The 19051-nt window shown below is 49.2% G+C and overlaps 1 protein-coding gene across 1 annotated transcript; it reads left to right on the top strand.

The window, feature by feature from the left end:
* The first annotated feature begins 11087 nt into the window (after positions 1–11087).
* LOC112875285 (ABC transporter C family MRP4) lies at positions 11088–18177 on the top strand. Its single transcript, XM_025939083.1, has 11 exons — positions 11088–13793; positions 13874–14194; positions 14273–14359; positions 14622–15299; positions 15379–15543; positions 15956–16250; positions 16393–16607; positions 16787–17092; positions 17169–17232; positions 17335–17574; positions 17714–18177. The coding sequence occupies exons 1-11, from the start codon at positions 11754–11756 to the stop codon at positions 17815–17817; spliced, it is 4515 nt and encodes a 1504-aa protein (XP_025794868.1). The 5' UTR covers positions 11088–11753; the 3' UTR covers positions 17818–18177.
* Positions 18178–19051: the final 874 nt, after the last annotated feature.

The following is a 19051-nucleotide window of genomic DNA, read 5'->3' as shown; positions in this document are numbered from 1 at the left end:
GCGAATATGGCCTCGAAAAGGGCCCGATTAAACAAGCGATTTCCTTTCTTCCCCGGCCCGCCGGGGAGAGGCTTTCGCTTCGCCTGACGGGGGCGGCCGGCCGGCGGCAGCGGTGGTTGCAGGAGCGCAGCGCCATTGTTAGGCCCGCCGGTGTCCAGCGCAACACGGCATCCGCTCGCTTTAGCGGATTAAAAATGGCGAGCTCGTACAGATGCGCGCGGACGTGCGCGTCCACATCCTCCGAAAGCGAAGCATGCAGAGAGACGCGAACGCGAGGAGGGAGACGACGGGGGAATTGAATTGAACTGAACTGAACTGGAAAGCGTTCGATGCTACTGTTGTTTGACCGCACACCTGGCCGCGGATCAGAGGCTGGAGCCGGGCCTAACTCCTCCTCCTGATCGGCCGAGTTATCTGGCGATCGTTGATGTAGCAGCTCCCTGCTTTTTAACATGTTTGTGCTCGAGTCAGCCTGACTGGCTCCATCGGCGTCAACCCTAGCTATCACCTCCAAGCTTTATAAGGTATACACTAGGAACGAACTTTAATCAGTTTCAGGCAAAGAGCGACAGCTAGATTAATTTTTGTTTATACGCCATTTGTGTATACTACGAATGTGTGTATGTGGTATGGTGTACTTGTGCATGGCCATGTCTAGAAGAAGCCAGGCCTGAAAAAGGCTCTTTTCATCCATCTCCAAAGGTAAGTAGCCAAGTGTTGTCCCTCCCATTTTTTTTCCCCCACTCGACGTTGCTATAATAGTCTTCTGAATGCAGTGTGTGGAAGAGCTACTGCAGCAGGATATTATAGTTTTTCTTTTTGGAAATGAGAGGTTTTTGTCAATTTCAAAATCGTTATATCAAGGTAGTAAAAAACCTTAATTATATTGGGGATATCATTACGTATCAGAACTAGATAGTATAATATTTAATTGAAAACTCTCTATACGCAGGTCCAGCAAAACTTAACTTCATTACGGCGAGGGGCTAGAGGCTAAAGTAGCCCCATGCGTTATTGTATACTAGCCACTAGAATTATCCCCGGCCGGACCGCCCTCCACTCTAACAAAAGCGCGTTCGATAGGACTTAAACCCGGGTTGCTTACTCCAAAGCTGGAGCAGCTAACCCCCGACCCTCCTCCTGCTCCTTCATCTTCATTATGGCTGAACAACACAGTGATTGAAGTCACAAAAAAAAAGGATATGCGTGCATGAATGTCATATAACCAATGTGTGTATGTGGTATGTTGTACATATCTAGAAGAAGCCCCATGCCTGAAGAAGGTTCTTTTCATCCATCTCCAAATGTAGCCAACTGTTGCCCCCGTGTTTTTTTTCCAACTCGACGTTGCTATAATAATCTTCTGAATGAAGTGTGTGGAGATTCTTAACATCCTAAAAGCGCCGTAGCCGATTACAGTGTTTGCTTGGAAGAGATATATACTGCAGCAAGATAATATGGTTTTTTTTTCCAAAAATGAGAGGTTTTACCAATTTCAAAATTGTTATATCAAGGTGATACAAAGACCTTAATTATGTTGGGGATATCATTATGTATAGATAGTAACATAGATAGTAACATTTAACCGAAAATTTTCTATTTGGATGCAGGTCCAGCAAAACTTATCTTCATTATGGCTGGACAACACAGTGATTGAAGTCATAGAAAAAAATAATATGCGTGCATGAATATCATACAACCAATGCATTATTTACCACATCGGCACGCCCGAAATTAAGAAGATAATCTTCATCTCATGCTATGCATATTGTCTTAATGTATCTCTGGCATAAGCATGTTTATTAACTTGCCCTTCGCGATAGTTAAACACCGAACCTTGATTAGTAAATTCAGATAGATCCTCGCTTGATTAGTAAATTGATCTCAAGATTTCGTTCCCCATTCGAGGTGATCTACCTGCTGCAAAGTGCACCTTTTGGTGCTCCCCTTTATTCCCAATGAGGAAGAGATAGGGAGCAAGAACCCAAGCATAAAACAAACTGAAGGTCGATCTGAGCAAGCCCGACTGTCAAAAAAATCTCGAGACGATCACACCTTTTCATCACCAGGGCTCCAGATGGCGCCTGGCTGCGGCGGCACAGGAGTTAAAATATGCAGCCGGAGCATCACCAGGAGATATTGCCCAAGCTGGTTGCGAAGTCTGGCTAAGTGGTGGCTTGACAACGGCCACATGGCCTATGATCTCTCACCACATACAACTCGATTGGTCCCTGTCCGTGTTTGGTTCTTCATTAGTTTAAGCGGGTGCTCATGCCATTGCTAATTAACAATGTCACTGGTACTTGATTTTCTTAATGATACGTGTAGAAAAGAAGTAGTGCCTGTTGGGAATACGCCATGCACATCATATGCGAAAAGCTGTCCTTGGCACACGTATGCAATCCTAGTACTCTCGCAAAATGAAAGGGAATGTCGACAGATGGCAAGCAACCAGCTAAAGCAGCTACCAAAACTGGCATTATTACACTTAAAATATAGACAATTTTGTGATATAATGTGTTATTTTGGTAGTATTATATTAAACAAAAGTTGCAAATGGAATATTGAGTAGCTCATATGTCAGCAATTCTTTTGTTTTCCTAAGCAATCTTTTTCTTTGTGCTAGAGCTAAACATTACGATGACATAATTATTTTGTTTAAAGAAATTTTCATGGAATATAGGTCGAATGAACAGAAGATATGTTACTATGTATAAAAAATATAGAACTATAGTAAAACTTGGTTAAGTAAAATGAAAGCTTGGATCTCTTGCATATTCAGGTCCTCTTTATATTTTACACTGAAAATATATGGTGACTAAGCACCTTCAAATATACAAAACAAAATTATGGTGTTTTCTAATATTATTGAAACCTAATAATGTTTTAGGGTTTGAGATCTAACTACCAACTCAAATGGAGTAATATGTCACGAGCAACCAATATTTTAGGGTTTGGCATCAAATAGCTGTTAACAACAGTAGCATGACCCTTGACATGCGTATATAGCTTGTTTGCATTCAGTAATGAAATCGTTGAATTTTGAAGCCGTTTTTATTCAGACTTGAAGATCTTCTGGGGATCAAAAAAAAAATGTTTCTAATTTGATGTTAGCTAGCAGTAGACATGTAATTTTTTTCTTTATACACGAATCTAGTGTATGTACTCTCTTGGGAACAAAACGGCAGCATTTTCTGCCAAAACAATTTTTCACGTACTGAAAGAGGAGCTTTCCTCCTAACCAAAAACTGGTGACATAAATGGCAGATGAGCAGAACCCATTTGGCCATTTCTCTGTCTCTACTACCATCCAAACTAGCTTTTGGACTCGAGAAAGCAGTTCCAAAAGAGTTCCATCTCTTTCACTTTAATGGAACTGGAGGCTCACACGAACCGCAAGCTCCATCGATGACTCCATCCCTACCTGCTGTAATCAGAGAGGGGCCGGGTGTGCTGACCCCACCACCATGCTCGTATATGCATAGATAACTCTCGCACTGCATCGTTGGACAGTTGCGGCGCCAGAACTTTCCTGATCCATCGATCCCACGCAGCAAAAAAATCTGGATCCACCATTGTTTAAAGAGGCCCGAATGCTAATTGTGGCAACACGGCCTGGTAATCATGCATGCATGCTTTGCTTTGGGTTGGTACAATCAGTTGTGCCTGAAATCTGAATAAACAAATGGCGATAGGCTGACGGAGGATGCAAGTATCTGGCGCAGCTAGGACGGCTTCTCTGAAAGACCAAAGTCTGAAGACGCGTGATGCAGCATTCATTTGAGCAAGGATTGGTGAGCCTTGAGTTGTTTTCTCTGTGTTTGGGAAGTGTACCGTCCTCTCTTTGATTTCTAGAAGGGAACTTGGAGTAGGACTACCGAGCTTCTTGGAAGAAGAAGCCTGGACCGCCCATTGGAATTGGAAGCTAAGGTGACCATGAAAGATGAACCGAAATGCCGTGTTGGCCTCACCTCATCATGCCAAATATGAAACACTAGGTGTCTTGTTCATTTAGGTCCGGTCAATTAAAAACCATCTGCCACTGCTTAGCTCATTTAGGTTGCAAAGATCATTGCACAGCAGCATCCGTAATTTAATCGTGCATTATATGTTAATTATTTGTTAAGTTAGTCTATCGGTTTGATTATTTAATTAAAGGTAAAGGGTTATCCTAGATTTATGATCAATGTCAATGTGGATAACATCACAGAAAGGAAAAGGGAAAATATAAAAGCGTATGGATGCAGGTACGGCTGTGTAGGTCTGTAGTCTGTAGGCTTCAGATCAGTATTTTGATGATTCAGTATGGCAGCTTCAGGCTGCAGTTTGAAAGAGTCTACGGTTGGCAGATGGATTGGTTATTTGTTTCATAGTTGAGTCTAAAAGACGCACCCCTACGGTATGCAGTAGATCTTCAGGACCCTCTGCTAGCAGTCTAGCAGCAGTATCATCAGTTTGAGTCCAGCTTCAGTCTAGTGGCAGACGGACTGCTGGGCTTCAGTCTACTTGGGATACTGAACAAATAGAAGATGCACAAAACCAGTGCCCGGTGCGTGAGATTCCCTTTAATCCCAGCGTTTTGACGAAACCTCGAGGTGGCAGAGTAGCTATGTGGTGTTTGTGCAAACTGGATAGCGGTCAGGTTTCATGTGATGTGACGTTGAAGTCAGAATCTATGAACATTTATTTCATCAAAACATTGTGACGTTAAACTCCTGAAGGGGAGGCGGTGACGCGATGTGGGGAGGAAGAGAGGCCGGAAGGCGTTTGGGCTGCGCCCAGCCCAGCATTCATTATCCGGTAAAGGCCCAAGACTTTATCAGCGCCTACCCGGTAAAGGCCCGCCTTTGTTTTCCAGGCCTAAAGAGCATCTCAAGCATCTGTGGCCCATACATTCACATTCCCTCTGCTGAATTATTTGCCCTGGGTTCTCACTTCTCAGGTTCAGACGAGCAGTCCATTGTTCAGATGGGGACCAGGCAGACAGTGAAACAGAGAACTGGAACAACACATGGTACGTGAGCGTGACGCCGCTCGCCGCCGCAGGCAGCTTGGCCGTTGCCGAGCATCCTCGTACAAGTGACAAGACTGGCTAGGCCTGGTAGGGACTAGGGGGTCGTTACCATTACCAAGGAGGGGCCCTGCAGACAGAAGCCGCCGCCGGGCACAGAATGCCACGCTTTCCCGGAACACGGGCGTCCACCGTTCCCCCCCGCTGCCTGGGCATCTCCAGGCAAAGCCTCCTGTGTAGCTTTCCCGTGTCTGAATGAACTCTGAAGAATCCGCCAAACGCCGTAGCTCGGTAGCTCTTCCTGTGATGAGTGCCCCCGCTGGGCCACTCGCTGCCTCGCTGGGTGGGATTTGGGGAGAATCAGGAATGCAATGATGATGTTTCAGCAAGGGGGAAAAGCAGAAGCTCCACATGGTGTTGCTTGCAGATGGAGCCGCCGATCAGCTTGCCCGGTGCCATGGCATCTTCGTTTGTTCTCTTCTAGATCAGGACGAACACAGAGAGAAAAAGGCCAGCTACTCTGCATTCCAGAGCTTGCCTGCATACAGATTCCAGATGCTGCGTGTATCTGTACTTCCACTGAACCTGATCTCGGTGCGAGGCTGGACACCTGGTGATCACGATCATCTGTTCCAGGCTTTTAGCACAGGCATTAGATGCTTCTTCAGTTGCAGCTGATCGAACTGCACGCCAGTTACCTCATGATCACGCCACATGGGCGCCGCTACGTTCAGAGAAGCAAACGCCCCCCATTCCTGACGGGCATCGTCTTCGTACATGCATGTATGCGTCTGTATATATAATGTTCGCTGATGAGAGTACGAGACCATCTCATTCTCCTATGCTTTTGGCCGCAGGTAGCCGGAAAATCTACTCCCATGCCGGAATCGTCGCTGCCACATGCATGTCCGGGGAGACTGCGCTGCGCGGTCGATCCAGACAGATGTAACAATAAACAACGCGGACGACACGGGTCCAACAACTGGCAAACATACACATGCATGCAGGGTCCGTTCAACGGACCGAATCAAGACAGCGGCCTTCTCTTATTTCAAAAAAAAAACTATAAGTAAAAGATGGACCAGATGAAAGCAGCGGCATTGTATAGTGGATGAAATCCATCCAAACAGCTGATGCAAACTGAAGGATACATATGACAATGATTTGAAAGGTTTCGTGGAAAATGTTACGTTTGGAGCCTCGTTTTTGGCTGGCAGCGGTGCGTCACGGATGGGTGCGTGGGCGTTGAAAGTTGAAACCGGACAACGCCGGCGTACGAAGCTGGTGACGGAAGCCTCGTCGCCATACGGTCAAGAACAAAGCCGAACTTGCGCACGAACTCTGCTAGTCTCGTGCTCAGGAGGATGGAAGTCCAGCTAGCAGCTAGAGCTAATAATTCGCTCCTAGGATAGGGATGGCGGAGGGGACTTCAAATTCTAGCACCTTTGAGATGTGCCCGTTCATACCTTTGCCTATTCATTTCTCCTGTAATAATTGTCTCCAGATCAATGTCATATGTATTATTGCTGGTAAAATGTTGCGAACGATGATTTTGTTTTTTTCAAATCCTGATTGCTGGGAAAATCCTTCGAGTAATTGACGGGAACACGTACAGAAAAAGTGATGGGTTCCCTAGCGTGTTTCAGGTAGTGCATGTCACGTGACTGACGAATGGTTACGGAAACCATCAGGAACGAGTATTGATTTGATCCCCGTCAGTCCCGTCGCTCACACAAGACCCGTTCCCTTTCTTTACGTCGGACGCCGGCGCCGCACCCGCGGCCGCTGCCCCTCACCGTCCGGTTCGTGCCGTGCCGCTCTTTGGCCCGTTCCCTCGCGACGCCGCCCGCCCGCCCGCGTGGGCTCGCCTCCGTGTAGCAAGGGCCCACCCGGGCGGCCGGCCTCGGGAGGCGGGAGCGCGGGTACACGCTCGCCACCATGCAGCCGCACACGTGTGCCCCCCGCCTTCAGGGAGCCAGCCCACGAGGAAGCAAGTGAATCACGTCGGCTCCTCCCATGCGGCCCCACCCTAAGCCTGATCACAATAGAGATTTCATGTCCATATTTTCAAGAATGCCACGAAGGATGAAACACTCTCTCAATAAAGAGTTTTATCTCACTATTTCATATACCAACGTACTACTTAAATGCTGCAAATAAATAACCAATAGGATTTACTCAATTGTGTGAAGATGAAACAAAACACTCTCAATGGAGGTTTCACACGGTTTCCAAGTTCTTGGAAATGTGTTAACATAGTTTCATCCTTATGAAATTTCATGGAACTCTTACTTCTTAAATGATGTGCCATATCATCCAAATTGCTGATGTGGCAGACTAATTAATACTATGAAACACCCTATAAAACTTCCATTGTGAATAGCCTTACCTTGCCGTACGCATAGCAGGAGCACTATCCTCCCTGGATTAAATGGCCAATCGGTGGGGTTCGTCTCGGATTGTTGGATTGGGTTCATTGAAGGCAGTTTTGAGGTGCTCCATTTATTGTATTTGTACATCCTCTTATGTATAATGCCGGAAGAATACAGAGTCATTTTCTAGGTAGTCGACCGGTCGTAGGTGGCTGACAGCAACCCGCCCCCTTTGCTTGCAAACAAACTCCGGCCACTAATCCCACGGGATTTCTTTTGATTTGAAATGTTTTAGGTGGACGCATGTCACAATGCCAGCACGCACACGGCCCGCCTCTCTGCCTCCGACGACCCAGCGATCCAGGACCCCGTGGAGCCGCGCGCCTGCACCTGACCTGGCCGGCACCCCAGCCTCTGCCCCGACCAGGCGACCGCACATGCCAGCATCCACACGCCTCCACGCAGCATGTGCCTCGTAGGGGCATACACCACACCGACACGCTGCACGAGCCAGGCAGTCATCATCATGCATCCATCAATAAGCCAGCCACCAGAGAAAACGCAGCACGAGCGTGCTCGCCGCCTCATCCGTCCACGCAGCCACCGCTGGAAAAACCACGACGACGGAACACGCCCGTTTGCTGGTCGGCCGCGCCGTCCTTCTCGTCTCTGCGCCTGCCCCTGTGGCCTGTGCTGTGCATTTGTCGTTTCTTTTTCTTTGATGAGCGAGGTGCGCGCCGTGGCATCTGCCTTTGCGAAGAAGAAACTGGTAAAGGCGGCACCAGCTTTTGACGCTGCCATGCTCTCTTTATATCGACGACCTTTATTTCCAGACGGAAATAAAGGTCTTACTAATCAAGTTGCTCAGGCATGGAAGAAAAAGGGTATTATCCTCGTCCGCAGCGTACAATCGGCGGCGTGCATGACAGCGGGCACTCCGCACTCGCATCGTCGGGAGGTCCAGTAAAAATGCAAAAGCTTCCGTCCGTGCAAGTTGCGGCTGCCCATGATGAGGCCACGACACTTTCCAGTAGGGTGAATCATGTGGGTGGGTTACAGTACGTGACACACACGGCGTGCATAGCCTCCTCTAGTGTAGTGTCTACGTACTAGAGAAGATATTTATTTGCGTCGGGGCCTGACGACCGCATGCCGCCCATGCATGCGCGAACTAGGAGTACACGTAGATGCAGCAGTAGGCAGGCATCTCTACTATATTTCCTTATTTAGCTAAGCTAAGCATCCCGGCTGCACTGCACATCTTGATCGATCCTTCCAGTGGAGGTCTCTGCCTCTCTGAGCGGTGGTGCGCCTGGATCGGATATTCGGATTGGCCCGAGTGGGCGGGGAGTGGCGACGAACCGGTCGATCAGGCGGCCGGATCGGACGTCGACTCGGCTCCACGGCGCCGTGGTGGCGGCACCCGGAGGGGACGGACGGCCTGAATTCTGGCGGGCGAGTGCTCCCATTCGTCAGGTGCACGGCCGGATCGAGTGCGTGCCAGGGCACGCTCGCACGGAGGACAAGTGCCATTCGAGCGCGCACTACTATACAACCGGCGCCGCATTGGCTCATCGGCAAAACCTTCCTTTTGGGTTCGTGGGCGGCCAATTAAGACGCAACCGAGCGGTCAAGCAAGCAGTGCCACGTCATGAAACCAACCAAGGTGCCTCGCCACCATCTTCCCATCTTCCAGTTCTTTCCAATTACGGCAGCGGACAGGTTACGTAACCGACCACTTCGGGCAAAGGCATTATCTTATCTCATCAGCTGATGGATCCAGCTGCCACGGACACGGGATAGCTAAATTATTAAAAGCGCTTCCGTGTGGTGTGCTGCCGCATTGCGTTGTTGATCGATCTATCCCCAGGCCAGGCGACGCCCGGCGGGCGGCGGTGCCCGCTCCGTCACACCCCAATGCAACAAATGAGCGCTCAGGCTCAGGGCTCGCCCACTGCGTTGACGATGCCGTGCATCCTCGCCAGCAGCAGCAGGGGTCACGTTACCACTCGCTCGTTTCCCCCTCGCAGTTTCGCTTTAGCAAACACGATGCAGGAGGTTCGGTTTTTAAAAACGAACAAAGGTCAATAAAAAACCCAATCAGTACATGCTTTTACCCTTTTTTTTCTCAAATGCAGGGTCAAAGAGGCTTAGCTGTAGGATTATTTATTGTTGAGTATAAGTGAATTGTCCATCAAAGCTTTCGGATTTTAGGTTGAATTAGTTGGCGCATACAATTTAATACGGTATCAAAGTCAGACATCTCAAGTTCGAATTCTGGCAGGCGCGATTAAATAAAATAATCGCAGCCGACTACTATTTCCACATTTAAGATTTGGCGGAGCCTGCACGTGAGGGGAGTGTCGAGGTACATACAAGTGAATTGTCCATCTATTTTTATTTTAAACTGATTAGTACATGCAACTTAACTTAATTTATGTTGATCCAATCGTACGAGAAACTGCGGCGGATCCACGTCGGAGACCACACATGCCCGTACCGAGAGCAACTGCTACGGCAAGGCTGGCGACCACTTGCTCACCGTCACGGCTGGTCGCCATCAGAGCACCCCGGCCTGCCCCTCAAAGTTTAATTAAGCGAACTCTATACTATACTAGTAAGTATAATTAAGAAACCCGGGCGCAGATCAAGATCTGCGCCACATTAATTGAGGAGAGCACGGCCGGGAATGGCATGGCACGCCATCCATCGCCACTTCGCCAGGAACCTTTTCGTGGTGCGAGAATCCGCGCCAGCTCAAGACATTCCCCGGAATAAACCCCGCGCACACATGCGCCGCCCACCCCTGCCGTGCCGGCCGGCCGGAATAAACTCCGGCGCGGTGCCCGCCCGCCTGCCCGCGGGAGCTATCATAGGATATCCCGGCGCGTCCGCGTTCGCGGCCGGGGCGGGGTCCCCCTCCCCCCTCGTGCCGCCGCCGCGCGGCGTGCGCCCACCTGGGCATCTACGCTCGCAGCTGGTGCGCATGCATGTGCCACGTACTGGCATTCCGCTCCCACGCTGCTGCTACGGCCTGCTCTGCTCCCGCGCCGGCGTTTGTTGTGTCCGCATCACCGTCACCGAAAGGGCATCTTTTCTTTCTTTCCGGCCCTCGGAGAGAAAGGGAAGGGGGCCTTTTTCTGGCCGACTGAAACCCACCAGCCTGCCTTTTGGCGTCCGTCTGTTCTGTTTCTACGACGCGGTCGAACGTTTCCGAACGCATGGCACGGCGATGATCTCCCCCGGCGTGTCGCCAGTCATTGCCACGCACACAAAGCAAGTTCCAAGAGTTAGGTGGCGGCAGAGGTCAGGCTCTTCCGTCCTCCGAATCGAGACCAGAATGCCCTAGTTCTTAGGCAAAACGCAAAGCATCACGATGTGAACCGGATTACAGTGCAGCACCCACTGTCGCGCGCGTTCCCTCCCGCGTACGTACGAAGGCACGAAGCAGTCCCTTTCTCCCCGCTCCGCACGTTATTCCTGGTGCCCGAAATGCCTTTTCGTTCTCCGGAAATCAGTCATGTGAATCGCAGCAAGGTTTTCATAAATGCGCCATGCAGATGCAGCGCACGGTGACACTGACGCGCAGGGATGGTACGGTAGTGTGGTAGCAGCAGCCGCGGGAAGGCGAAGGCGGCTACGAACTCTGCTCCTCTTTATAAACCAAACCATCATCATCGGCGTGGCCCGGTTAACGTCCGTCCCGTCCACCTGTTTGCAAGCCAAAACCAGGCGGAGTAGAAAAGAAAAAGGAAAAGAAAATCACTACTACCACTAGTACGCCCCCCTAACCCTCTCCTGCCTCTCAACGACAAGTTCCTCCTCGCGCATCGTCTCGTCCCCCGCCTCCGCCTCGTCTCCCACCACCGCCCGCGCCGATTCGCTCCGCCGATCCGTCCCCCCAATCCTCCCTCTAGGCTCCGCACTCCACCTACTGCCGCCACCACCACCACCTCCCGCTCCCACGCCGCCGGCCGGCCGTCCGTCCGTCCCCACGGGCGGGCGCGGAGAGGTGACTCCAAACACGAGAGGGAGTTGGTGAGGGAGATCAGAGGAGCCGGCCGGACGTAACCCGGAGCGGCGAGCATTAGCGCATCTCATTAGCCGGAATCCCCAGCGAGCCCTTGTCCCTCTCTCTCTCTCTCTCTCTCTGCCCTCCTCGAACCAGGCGCAGGCGCGGGTGAGCTAGCGACCAAGGGCCTCGTTTGTTGCCATCCGCCGATGCCGTAGTCCGCCGCCCAAAGCTCTCCCCGTTCGCGCCGCCCCCCGCTGCCTGGCTGTGGCTGCCCTGCCGTGGCGAGGCCGCTGCGCCCCAACCCAATGCCTTTTAAACCCCTCCCCGCTCCGCTCCTGATCCCCACCGCCTCCCAATGCCGCCCTCCTTCCCCTCCCTCCCGCTCCCGGAGGCCGCCGCCGCCGCCGCGCACGCCGCGCTGCTCGCGCTCGCCGCCCTGCTCCTCCTCCTCCGCGCCGCGCGCGCGCTCGCGTCCCGCTGCGCCTCATGCCTCAAGGCGGCGCCCCGACGGGGCCGCGCCGCCGCCGGTGGCGGGGCCCTCGCCGCGACCGCGGGCGCGTGGCACAGGGCCGTGCTGGCGTCCTGCGCCTACGCCCTGCTCCTGCAGGCCGCCGCGCTGAGCTACGAGGTGGCCGTGGCCGGCTCGCGTGTTGCGGCGGGGGCGCTGCTGCTGCCGGCGGTGCAGGCGGTGGCCTGGGCGGCGCTGCTGGCGCTCGCGCTGCAGGCCCGCGCCCTCGGCTGGGCCAGGTTCCCGGCGCTGGTGCGGGTCTGGTGGGTGGTCTCCTTCGCGCTCTGCGTTGGCATTGCGTACGACGACTCCAGGGGCCTGATAGGCGACGAGCCGCGCACTGTGGATTACGCGCACATGGTTGCCAACTTCGCGTCAGTGCCGGCCCTCGGCTTCCTGTGCTTGGTTGGTGTCATGGGATCCACAGGTTTGGAATTCGAGTTTACGGACGAGAACGGTGTGCATGAGCCGCTGTTGCTCGGTAGGCAGCGAAGGGAGGCAGAGGAGGAGCCCGGATGCCTGAGGGTCACTCCCTACGGTGATGCTGGGATCCTCAGCCTTGCAACATTGTCATGGCTTAGCCCCTTGCTCTCAGTTGGTGCGCAGCGGCCACTGGAGTTGGCTGACATACCCCTGCTGGCTCACAAGGACCGAGCAAAATCATGCTACAAGGCCATGAGCGCTCACTACGAGCGCCAGCGGCTAGAGCATCCTGACAGGGAGCCGTCGCTGACATGGGCAATACTGAAGTCATTCTGGCGTGAGGCTGCGATCAACGGTGCATTTGCTGCTGTCAACACAATTGTGTCATATGTTGGCCCTTACCTGATCAGCTACTTTGTGGACTACCTCAGTGGCAACATTGCTTTCCCCCATGAAGGTTACATCCTTGCCTCCATATTTTTCATAGCAAAATTGCTTGAGACACTCACTGCTCGACAGTGGTACCTGGGTGTGGACATCATGGGAATCCATGTCAAGTCTGGGCTCACTGCCATGGTGTATAGGAAGGGTCTCCGACTGTCGAACGCCTCACGCCAGAGCCACACCAGTGGTGAGATTGTGAATTACATGGCCGTCGATGTGCAGCGTGTGGGGGACTATGCATGGTACTTTCATGACATCTGGATGCTTCCACTGCAGATCATTCTTGCGCTCGCCATCCTGTACAAGAACGTTGGGATTGCCATGGTTTCAACACTGATAGCGACTGTGCTATCGATTGCAGCCTCTGTTCCTGTGGCAAAGCTGCAGGAGCACTACCAAGATAAGTTGATGGCATCAAAGGATGAGCGCATGCGCAAGACTTCAGAGTGCTTGAAGAATATGAGGATTTTGAAGCTGCAGGCATGGGAGGATCGGTACCGGCTGCAGTTGGAAGAGATGAGGAATGTGGAATGCAGGTGGCTTCGATGGGCTCTGTACTCACAGGCTGCAGTTACGTTTGTTTTCTGGAGTTCGCCCATCTTTGTCGCAGTCATAACTTTTGGGACTTGCATATTGCTCGGTGGCCAGCTCACTGCAGGAGGGGTTCTTTCTGCTTTAGCAACATTTCGGATCCTTCAAGAACCTCTGAGGAACTTCCCGGATCTCATCTCTATGATGGCGCAGACAAGGGTGTCTTTGGATCGTTTGGCTCATTTTCTGCAGCAAGAAGAACTGCCTGATGATGCGACTATAAATGTTCCGCAAAGTAGTACAGACAACGCAATTGATATTAAGGATGGTACATTCTCTTGGAACCCATACTCTCCAACCCCTACACTTTCTGGTATCCACCTTAGTGTAGTGAGAGGTATGAGAGTGGCAGTCTGTGGTGTCATTGGTTCCGGAAAATCAAGTCTACTATCGTCTATACTTGGGGAGATACCCAAATTGTGTGGTCATGTAAGTATAAATACAAAAAAATGGTGTTAACTTGTATTGCAGTTCTGTTACATTTACCTTCCCCCCTCCTCTTTTTTCAGGTCAGGATAAGTGGCACAGCAGCTTATGTTCCTCAGACTGCCTGGATACAATCTGGAAACATTGAGGAGAATATTCTGTTTGGCAGTCCAATGGATAGACAACGTTACAAGAGAGTCATCGCGGCTTGCTCTCTGAAGAAAGATCTTGAGTTGCTCCAGTATGGAGACCAGACTATTATTGGTGATAGAGGTATTAATTTGAGTGGAGGCCAGAAACAAAGAGTCCAGCTTGCTAGAGCACTCTACCAAGATGCTGATATTTATTTGCTTGATGATCCCTTCAGTGCTGTTGATGCTCATACTGGGAGCGAACTATTTAAGGTTATTACCGATGTTGCCTTATTCTAATTGTTTCTGAAGCTGTTTCTATTGCATAACACCTCTGCTTTTGTGTTGCAGGAGTACATATTGAGTGCACTAGCAGCCAAAACAGTAATTTATGTAACCCATCAAGTTGAGTTTCTACCAGCTGCTGACCTGATACTGGTAAGTGGTAGCCGTATTTTCATATAATTATGTATATTATGATGACTAATGCACATGGGCATGCTGTTTCAATTTCCATCATCATATCAAATTGTTCTCTAATAGTCATATTGCCTATTGGTCCATCTTTGCCTTTTGGAAGCTAACGATGTATGCGATCTCTACATGAGGGCTAGTTATCTTCAGAACTAGTTCTCATGGGACTCTACATGGTCTAATGAACCTGCATTAATATCTCTTCTATGCTTGTGTCATGGTACAGGTTCTTAAGGATGGCCATATCACCCAAGCTGGAAAGTACGATGATCTCCTGCAAGCTGGAACTGACTTCAATGCTTTGGTTTCCGCTCATAAGGAAGCTATTGAAACCATGGACATTTTCGAAGATTCTGATGGAGATACAGTTTCGTCTTCTATTCCTAACAAAAGATTGACACCAAGTATTAGTAATATTGATAACCTGAAAAACAAGGTGTGTGAAAATGGTCAACCATCTAATACGCGGGGAATAAAGGAAAAAAAGAAGAATGAAGAGCGTAAGAAGAAGCGTACTGTCCAAGAGGAGGAAAGGGAACGGGGAAGAGTTAGCTTAAATGTTTATTTGTCGTACATGGGGGAAGCCTACAAAGGTACACTGATACCGCTAATTATCCTGGCTCAAACCCTGTTCCAAGTGCTTCAGATTGCGAGCAACTGGTGGATGGCGTGGGCAAACCCACAAACAGAAGGAGACGCACCCAAAACAGATAGTGTGGTCCTCCTTGTTGTTTATATGTCCCTTGCTTTCGGGAGTTCATTGTTTGTGTTTGTGAGAAGCCTTCTTGTGGCTACGTTTGGTTTAGCAGCTGCGCAGAAGCTTTTTGTGAAAATGCTTAGGTGTGTCTTTCGAGCTCCGATGTCATTCTTTGACACCACGCCATCTGGGAGGATTTTGAACCGAGTAAGTCTTTCTCTTGCCCATGCTAGTAGAAGTTTATATTATGTACTTCCTAAGTTCCCTTATTCATACTTTATATCAGGTTTCTGTAGATCAAAGTGTTGTGGACCTTGATATAGCGTTCAGGCTTGGTGGATTTGCATCGACAACAATTCAACTCCTCGGAATTGTTGCTGTCATGAGCAAAGTCACATGGCAAGTTCTGATTCTTATAGTTCCCATGGCTATTGCATGCATGTGGATGCAGGTAAATATTGTGGTCACCAGATGTTAAGTTTTATCTATATTGGAGTTTTAATATCACCAGCTTCATTTTCATGACATGTAGAAAATTGCTATAGGACAGCCTATAGATTTTGAGAACTCCAATCACCTTTGGCATAGTATAAATGGAGTTTACTTTCGCCTAACTGATCCTTAACACAGGGGTATTGATCACTGGACATAGGCACAGCATGTTTCCCACTGTATGTTTAATATGTCATTGGTTGGTTTGCATGCTGATGCTTATTCAATGAGATACTTCTAGCTCTATTCTCTTAAATTTTTGTTCAACTATCTCAGTGATAAGTAATTACCTATTTAGGAGGATCTGTTTTCTGGTAAATTGGAGTGAAGTTTAACTAACACAACGCCTGCAACTGCCGTCACCTTTGCAGAGGTATTATATTGCTTCATCAAGGGAACTGACTAGGATTTTGAGTGTCCAGAAGTCTCCAGTGATCCATTTGTTCAGTGAATCAATTGCTGGTGCTGCTACAATAAGGGGGTTTGGTCAAGAGAAAAGGTTCATGAAAAGGAATCTTTACCTTCTTGACTGTTTTGCTCGGCCTTTATTTTCCAGCCTTGCTGCGATCGAGTGGCTCTGCCTGCGAATGGAATTGCTCTCGACTTTCGTCTTTGCTTTTTGCATGGCAATACTTGTGAGCTTTCCTCCTGGCACAATCGAACCAAGTATGTTTTATGTTTCACATGCTTCTACTGTGTTTTGTGATCTTGCTTTATACTACAATATCTTGTTCTGTGCAGTAGAAAACTTGCATCCTCTTGTCAGCCAAAATTTATCCAGCATCTAAATGGACTTTCAAATTGACAGGCATGGCTGGGCTCGCTGTGACATATGGACTTAATTTAAATGCTCGCATGTCAAGGTGGATATTGAGCTTCTGTAAATTAGAGAACAGGATAATCTCTGTTGAGCGCATTTATCAATACTGTAAGATTCCTAGTGAAGCACCACTGGTTATTGAGAATTGCCGTCCACCATCATCATGGCCTGAGAACGGAAACATTGAACTGATTGATCTCAAGGTGTGCTTTACTAGTGATGACAGTTTATGACAAGGCTTTCCTTAGCATTGCTATAAAGCTGCTTGGTGTTTCCAGCGTGCAAATTTTTGTATATTCTAATATTGATTTTTGTAAATATGTATATAATTTATGATCTATTTAGTTTTGGCATCTAACTTTGCTTTTTGTGAATATGAAAGGTACGCTACAAGGATGATCTACCATTAGTTCTTCATGGTGTAAGCTGTATGTTTCCTGGTGGGAAAAAGATTGGGATTGTAGGGCGGACTGGAAGTGGTAAATCTACTCTTATTCAGGCCCTTTTCCGCCTAATTGAACCCACCGGAGGGAAGATTATAATTGACAACATTGACATTTCTGCCATCGGCCTTCATGATTTGCGGTCACGGTTGAGCATCATCCCCCAAGACCCTACATTGTTTGAGGGCACTATCAGAATGAATCTTGATCCTCTTGAAGAGCGCCCTGATCAAGAAATTTGGGAGGTAAATCCTGGTCACTTTGATGCTATACTCATGTTAAACATGCGGATTCTTATCAAAGAAACATCTTCTGTTTCAGGCGCTAGAAAAGTGTCAACTAGGAGAGGTCATTCGTTCCAAGGAAGAAAAACTTGACAGTCCAGGTTGGTTTGATATTTTCAGTTGCCAAGCATTTCTTTGAAGAGTGAGAATGTGGGTGTTTCATGCAAAATTTGTTCTTCCTGGACTGATTTTTGCTTTTGCAGTGCTAGAAAATGGGGATAACTGGAGTGTGGGACAACGCCAACTCATTGCACTGGGTAGGGCGCTGCTCAAGCAGGCAAAAATATTGGTGCTTGATGAGGCAACAGCATCTGTTGACACAGCAACAGATAATCTTATCCAAAAGATCATTCGCAGTGAATTCAAGGACTGCACAGTCTGTACCATTGCTCATCGTATTCCCACTGTTATTGACAGTGACCTTGTCCTGGTCCTTAGTGATGGTACGAGCTCTTTCACGAATTAACCATGCTTCCTTTCTTGTCCATAGCTAGATTTTCTGAGCTAACTTCTTTCCCACTTGTTCACTAAATTCTAGAATTCAAGTCTTTACAAATAACTAATCTCACTGTCTTGATTCAGGTAAAGTTGCAGAGTTCGACACGCCCCAGAAGCTTTTAGAAGACAAGTCATCTATGTTCATGCAGCTAGTATCTGAATACTCTACTCGATCGAGCTGTATATAAGAGAGGCTTAGCTTAAACCCACCCCCAAACCAAGCAATATAGTCTGGGAGGAAAAATAGCCGTATCTGCCAGTGTACTTGCACCATAGAGGTTCGCACCGACAGCATAGGTGAGATAGAAAACGAGGTGTATATGAGTGGGAGGAACACTGGGTGTTCCCTGACCTGAACAACCATGCAGTCTATGAGGGAACACAGTTGGTAGGCACCGGAGGAGAAGTTGGCGACACTAGTACATTACCCAAAGCTGATGGGTATGTATGTATGTATAACAACAATGCATACTGCTTTCTCCCTTGCAATGTGGAGAATGAAGGGAATAACGTGCGTAATAAGAAGGGAAATTTTCTTTTTGGCGTCAGATTGGGGTGCCTGTTTTCTGTGTCCATTACTGTATTTCACTGCCAAATTTTACTGTGACCAATGCACTATCCTCGCATCAGAGGTTCAGCACTCGGTCAAAAGGTGAAAGGGCTCAGGAATCAGCAGTTGACTCAGAGGTTAGTAGCTCATCCAGTGTAAAGTGGAGTCATTACCAGTGTCGGGTTCGCTATCATGACCTGAAAACAGTGCTTCCTGTGCAGCCGACGGGTGGACTCCGTTGCTAATCACCTCTCCTTTTGTAAACCAAATCACCTGGTGAAGTTAGAAGCGATACTGGTGCTAGAGTTGTAGGAATCCACGAATGTTCTGTAGAGACACTTGCTTCTGACTGGGATCGCGCAGGAACAGGTTACAGGCTTACAGCCTGCAAAAAATGCTAGCAAGGACAGCATCAAGTGCGCAGATCAGGATGCACTGGGATGACAAGACATGAATTCGAAGCAAGCACCTCTGCCCTTGTCAGATGCGAAAACAAACTTCCTTCAAAAAAGATTCAGTAGAGCACACACGCCCTTTTCGGAGTCAGGAAATCACAGAAGAGTACCGACGCAGGAGGCCGCTTTGCTCGTCGAACCTGCTGGCAGTTTATTGCTGGCCTGGCAGACGAGGCCGTTGGAGTATACTGAGCCTATGTGTATAGAGGCCCATAGAGTCCCATTTATATAACTACTATGGGAAAATTACTGTTCACCATTGTATCTTTAATCAAGGTTTGCTCTCTCTCCTCTCTCCACCCTCCAGTCTGCCGCCGCCGCCGGCCCCTCCTCCTCCTCCCCTCTCCTCCTTCCCTCCCCTCTCCTCTTCCTCTCCCTCCTCTGCTCCCGCTCGCGCCGATCTGGGTGCCTGGGCCG

Source organism: Panicum hallii, chromosome 9 (assembly GCF_002211085.1).
Source record: "Panicum hallii strain FIL2 chromosome 9, PHallii_v3.1, whole genome shotgun sequence".
NCBI lineage: Eukaryota > Viridiplantae > Streptophyta > Magnoliopsida > Poales > Poaceae > Panicum > Panicum hallii.
Note: the sequence above shows the minus strand (reverse complement) of the source record. Positions and strands in the feature narration are given on the sequence as shown.